This window comes from Porites lutea, chromosome 7 (genome assembly GCF_958299795.1).
Source record: "Porites lutea chromosome 7, jaPorLute2.1, whole genome shotgun sequence".
NCBI classification, from domain to species: domain Eukaryota; kingdom Metazoa; phylum Cnidaria; class Anthozoa; order Scleractinia; family Poritidae; genus Porites; species Porites lutea.
The window spans coordinates 24,753,605-24,759,604 of record NC_133207.1 but is presented as its reverse complement, the minus strand read 5'-3'; the positions used below and the strand labels follow the sequence as shown (position 1 = coordinate 24,759,604).

Below are 6,000 nucleotides of genomic sequence, written 5' to 3'. Positions count from 1 at the left end.
TTAACCTCTTGTAAGTGACGACTTAATGCATGGTCTGATCTGATCATGCTGATCTCAACGCTCACTACGCATACCGTAACTTAGAATATTGCATTGAGGACATCAAAATGAGGAGAAGTCAAATTCAGTCTTCAATGTTTGATGAAGAAACAGAAAAACTATATCCAGTTGAAAATAGGTGAAAGAAATTTCGGAGAATAAAAAGAACAACTCTCAGAAACCACCAGGTTTTCTTCTAAAAAAAGATTTTTAGTCAGCCGATTACCTCTTCTCTTATATATTTATCTAGAGAGAGCTATCACCCTAAGAAGGTAAAATTAAACGTAACTGTTTTTTGCTCAGACTGTTAATGCAGAATTATTAAACTTTGTCAATGAGAATGAAAATATCAAGAGATTTAATTGTCATTTTTCGTCCCCATCAAAATATACTTTAACCTGATTTGTTGCAAGACAGTGCCCGGTTCCTCGAAAGATGGTCAAGTTTAACCCGGGATTAAGCCAAATTTTAAGAACGGTTTTCTTGAGTAAGAACATGTAACTCAAGCTAACAAAATAGTGTTGAGCCTTTACCCTGAGATACAGTAATGATAACACAACGCATGTTACTCTAAGAAATGCGTAGAAAGGTAAATACAAAAAGTGAAACAAAATTTTAATCCTGGATTAGTGCTAATCGGCCTTTCAAGAACCGGGCCCAGGTTAATTGAAGCGTGAGTGGTAATTAAGTAACATGATCGCTATTTAACTTATTTTCCAGCAATGTTGCAAAACAAGTGGTGCCTTTTTGTTGCCTATTTTACCATAGCTTTAAACATAATTATGTGGAAAGGAGACTGAAGATATTGCTTCTTAAACACTGGTGTGATTGTTGGTGACGTGGGCCTTTGCGTGAAAGTTTTATTCTGCCATCATCCTTCGGCGATCAATTGCTCCCTCTACTCACTGGCCTGCAGTGAGCGGTCATGAGTTCTCGTTATGATTCAAGTTTCTTGAAACCTTGGAAGGAGCCACTGTTTTTGCCCATTGTAAAGGAATCCAAGACTGACTTGGATTCTGGATTCTGAATTCTGCACTCTGGACTCTGGACTGGACTCTACGCTGTGGATTCCGGATTCCAGTTATCGGATTTCGGATTCTTTGTCAGTGGAACTTGGATTCTGGATACCAATCGTTAGTGGGATTCCGGATTCCTTGAGTTGTATTCCGGATTGCAAAGCCCAGGATTCCAGATTACACACGCAAATATTTCCTTCATTCCGGAATCCGTGTTCCATTACATGGAGCAATGTTTCAAGTATAGCTAACTAGTGTCATTTTCGTTTGGTTGGAAATTTAGCTTTTGCACCCACATCAGCGCTTCTTTGTTTAGGACGTTTAAACGTCATAAACATCATTTCTAAACGCACTTTCGTTTGAAAAAGTATTATGGATCATACTTGTTTTTAGTGCAAAGCGTATTTTCTTTTTCAAACTTAAACTAAAGGGAGAAAAGCGTTCTGGGATCGTTTGTTGGGTACTGGACAAACTTGAGCTATTTAACAATTATTCCTCGAGCCCGAATGGCCACTGAGTCCATAGCCCATGAGGCCTATTATTGACTCAGAGGCCATGAGAGCAAGAGGAATAATGATCGTTTTAGTAAAATCAAGCTAGTTGGTCAAAAATATCGAGACAAAACAACTTTAGCCAGCAAAACACGATTCAGCCGCCATTGTTTTGTTGTTCAAAGCCGGCGTTTTTCCCTACTAGTGAGCCATGACAATAAAGCCTAGTAGTAGCTCAACCAATCAGAACGCAGCATTGATTATAGACCACTTGTTGATTTTATTAAATCATGATAGATGGATAATATGTATCGAGAGGTAACCATTCAGCAATAATTGCATATAACGTCCAACCTAACGGTCCCCGAAATCTTTGTCCCGAGCGTTTCCATCCATTCTCCCAGTAGTTTAAGGAGTGGTGATTTGATAAGTAGAGAATTTTTGGAACCTTCTGATGATGTAGACATTAGTGTAATTTTTGTTTATTCTGGAAAAATAAACCTAAAACAAATACATACATAATCATGAAAATAATACTATTTCAGTGGGTGGTCTGCCTTCGCACCAGAAAATTTCAAATCGTAAACTAAACTTCTTAAAAAATTTGCAACGATAGCGTATGTATGTGATATATAAATAGGCATTGGTGTTATATATTTGGTACAATAATTCCTTATTCCTAACAACGGACCTCCTTCAATATCCCACAACTGAATATACAATAAAAACCCGCAACTAAGAACCTGGTTTTTTTCCTATTAGGCTACAATTTTCCAGCTGGGCGCCGTCTATACAAAAACCTGCTTAGCCTAAAGTAACTTCTTATTTTCTAAAATCGATGAAAAAAATTCTGTACACTTGGGCAAAAAATAATAAAAGTAAGTCAACATCCAAGATCCTCTTTGGAGAAACAAAGATGCCGTATCACTTCAACTGTAATTTATACTAATAGGAATAAGCTGAATACCAGTAAATACCCTAAGCTACAATATATATTTTTCTTCAGAAAATAAGAACCCAGTTAAGAACCTAAATGAACTAAATTTGTGCTAATTACCATTTATGTAAGAACCTGTTAGGCTAACCTGGGGAAATGCGGGTTCTAAATCACGGGGTTTTTTCTGTATTCTCTCACTTGCAGTGGATGTATACTGCTGACATTCTATTTCGAACTTAAATACATTTACTCTATAATTAAATACATCTTTCAAACAGAAATATTCAAATTTCGTGTCGAAGTGCTTCTCTATGATTAAATTGATTGGAAAAAATGGTTTCTCAGTCTCCTAGAATTTGCAGCAGCAATTTTTCCAGGTCTCCTTTCAAGCGATCTTCTATCACCTGTTTGAGAGGGATACCTTTCATCTTTTCGTACTCGGCTTTTATATCAGCCAGGTCAATCTGAAAGAAACCATTGAGGGGTACATTGAGTAATAAATTGGCACTATTTCATTAGCATTTTGTGGTCAATATTTTCGCTTAATGGAGCAGTAAAAACAATTCGTCTATGTTAAAGCACTTTTCCAGTTATTTTCCTAGAGTTTGGTTTTACGCTTTTCTTGACTCGGTTTCCACTCACCTCAGATCTTGAGATAACAACACGAGCAATGTCTTTGCTGTCAGCCGAAATTCCTCCAAGGGCATCGTCTAAGACTTCAGCAAAATATAGAGGAGGGTTTCGCGTGCAACGAACTAAAGGAAAATTTAAAACATACATGTAAAACAATCAATCAATCCCGCTATGTGTAAGTTGTACATCTCAATTTCTCTTAGTGGTGACCGAGTCGCTTTTGCTGCATGGAACAATGGAGAAGTTAGCGTGTACAAATGAATTTGTGCTTTTAGGAGGTCAATTTGTTTGCAGTTTGCTGATACTAGTGGAATTTTTATATAACCACTAAGATGGACTCGATTTCAAACCACTGTTTGGCGGCGGAAATCCCCGCACTTTCTAGTAACAGGCTAATGGGGATGTGCCGCTGGATGAGTTCGCGTTTTCATGGCTGGATTGACTATAATGAGGTTGCATTTTCATTAGAGTTGGTAGAATGGGATCGTACATGTTCGGGATTTGGATTTTTACTTTATTAAGTTTAACCGATGTGTCAATTCATTTCAGGATGACGTAATTAAAAGGCTTTATACTAGGCGCATAAAAAAAAAAAAAGATACGAAGTTGGGATCGCGAAAATTACACAATTTTCCCCAAAGGTGACCAGGATGGGGTCTATAGTAATTGGCCACAGAATAGCTGGGGTAGGGGTTCTGGGAGGCCAGCAGCCAATACCTAGCAAAAATTAACCCAAGTAACCTCTACCCCCGCTCCTTCCTTGCTGAGGGGCGGAAATCCAAAATGTCCTTGAGAGTGTCCAGCATTTAATTTCACTTTGAACTTACACTGGGTAGTCTAACATGAAGGTTGTGAGAACAAGGAAAAGTGAATTCTCCTTCGGCAGCACCATAAGAAAGGTATAGAAAGTTGTGATGAGAATATGAATGGTAATATTAGGTACCAAACTTGGAGCTCGTGTTTATTTTAATAAGCGAAACAAGTTTTATTTATTACTAGCGTTAATTACCTATTGCCTGAATGGAATCGTGGAAATCGCCAGTAAGTTCATCATTTACCGAATCCATAATGTCTTTCTTGGCAACCTGAAGATAAGAGACATAAGACTTTAGAGAGACTCTTTTCTTTGAGAAAACAGGGCGCTCTCACGTCCGGTATAAAAAAGATCGCTTACTTTATTAACGATCGGATCTTCCGAGCGTTTCCCGACTGTCCCAGACCACCCCAATATGTTTCAGTTCCTGGCTTCAACCAGGTGACCGCAACATTCCAAAATGTCCACCATGGAAAACAAATTCCAAGCACCAATAAAGTAAGTAGTCTTTAATAAGATCATTAGGAAGCACGTAACGGAAGATGTATTTTAGCTACGCACGCCAACCCCAAGTGAATCTTCAATGGCTTTGCCCAAATTTTCGGGTAAATTGTCACTATGAGTTAGGGCACTCAGCAATAAAAATGTTAAGGGATATTATGAGGCAAAACGCCTCACAACGGACGTAATCTAAATCCTCTGTGGCAAGGAGTGAAATAAGAAATGGGAGTTGATCCTTCCGTGCAGGGTGTACTATTTCAGCTTTGTACTTACGTGTTTGTATGCTTCAAATGTCGCTTGCAGCTGTGCCAAGCTTCTCGTTGTAAGTATTTGGACAAAGACAGACTCGTCTGTCCCCCATTTCTCTTTTTCGCCAGCCTGAAGTGACGTAGAACGTAAAGAAAGAGATTTTTAGGGTTTAGTAAGTCATTTTAAAAGTATCTATATTTAGCACAGAGTATTAGTATCCACACGCGCACTGGAATAAAATTTTGAAGCAACACGTTAGTACGCATGTTTTATACACGTCGTGAGAGGTCTACCCATTTAAAAAAGCCGATAGTTTGATATCTATTTTTGCGTGTTTTTCTTTCTAACCAAATAATGCCCTTTGGCAGGCAGAGGAGTATAATCCTAGAAATAAATTAGGGTCCACAAGGAACACTTTTTTTGTTTCATTGTACTGTGACTTTTTCCATTAACTTTGGATATTTTTTGTAGCTACATCGTATCGCTTGATTGGTTATATTAGTAGAAAAATATGCGAACAGCCTTTTGGAGCATGTGCACGTGAAAACTAAGTGCCACGGTGAGAGCCATATTTCATATAAACTACAGTCTCCTACTAGCGTTTTTCTCATATCAAATGCGTGCTAACCTCAAATAGCTTCTTGGCATCTTCATAGGCAAGGTTTTCGTCTACCTTTTCCGAACTGCTTCGTTTTCCCTGAAACAAAAGTTCAATATTAGAAACCTTCAACAGAATGGAAAAATCTGCAAATAGTATATGATTTACCTCAACAAGTTTTATTAACGTGGTTTGGAGATCTCCGCTGGTCTCACTTCTTATTTCCTCTGTGAGGTCCTTTCCATGAACTATCCAATAAAAAAGAGCAGTTCAATAATCAGGACATTTGCACGATGACATCATTTGACTAGCTGCAACTACCAGAATCCTTCAGTTTGCGGTTTTCAGGTGCAATTTGCCATTTGAACATACACCGTGTTTGCTGCCCCAAAATTTTGCAAAAGCATCGTTGTTTTATTTCTTTTGGGACGACGAGAGTTTTTTACACCTGATACTGCGAGTTTTATGAACGGCTTCAAAATCCCTGATATAGGTCAACTAATTCTTACACTGATATTTAGACTTGGGGTTATTTTGGTCTAAAAAATTGGACGTAAAATTTAAACATTAATTTTTGTCTTTATGAATTACAGTGAAATTTTATTAAGCGGACACCTACGGGACCTTCCCAAGTGTCCCCAAATACTATTTATTTTAGTGTCTGCGTCCGCTTAATAGAGGTGTCCGCTGAAACGGGGGTTCTTTATAAAGGGAAATATAAG

General features: G+C 38.1%; 1 protein-coding gene across 1 annotated transcript in view; it reads right to left on the bottom strand.

Moving 5' to 3' along the window:
* Positions 1-2,001: 2,001 nt before the first annotated feature.
* Positions 2,002-6,000, bottom strand: part of LOC140944665 (uncharacterized) — a 50,395-nt gene continuing 46,396 nt past the window's right edge. The window contains 6 exon segments of the mRNA XM_073393783.1: positions 2,002-2,947; positions 3,126-3,238; positions 4,126-4,201; positions 4,705-4,809; positions 5,309-5,377; positions 5,447-5,526. Of these exon segments, the coding sequence (XP_073249884.1) occupies positions 2,825-2,947; positions 3,126-3,238; positions 4,126-4,201; positions 4,705-4,809; positions 5,309-5,377; positions 5,447-5,526 (566 nt within the window). The 3' untranslated portion in view covers positions 2,002-2,824.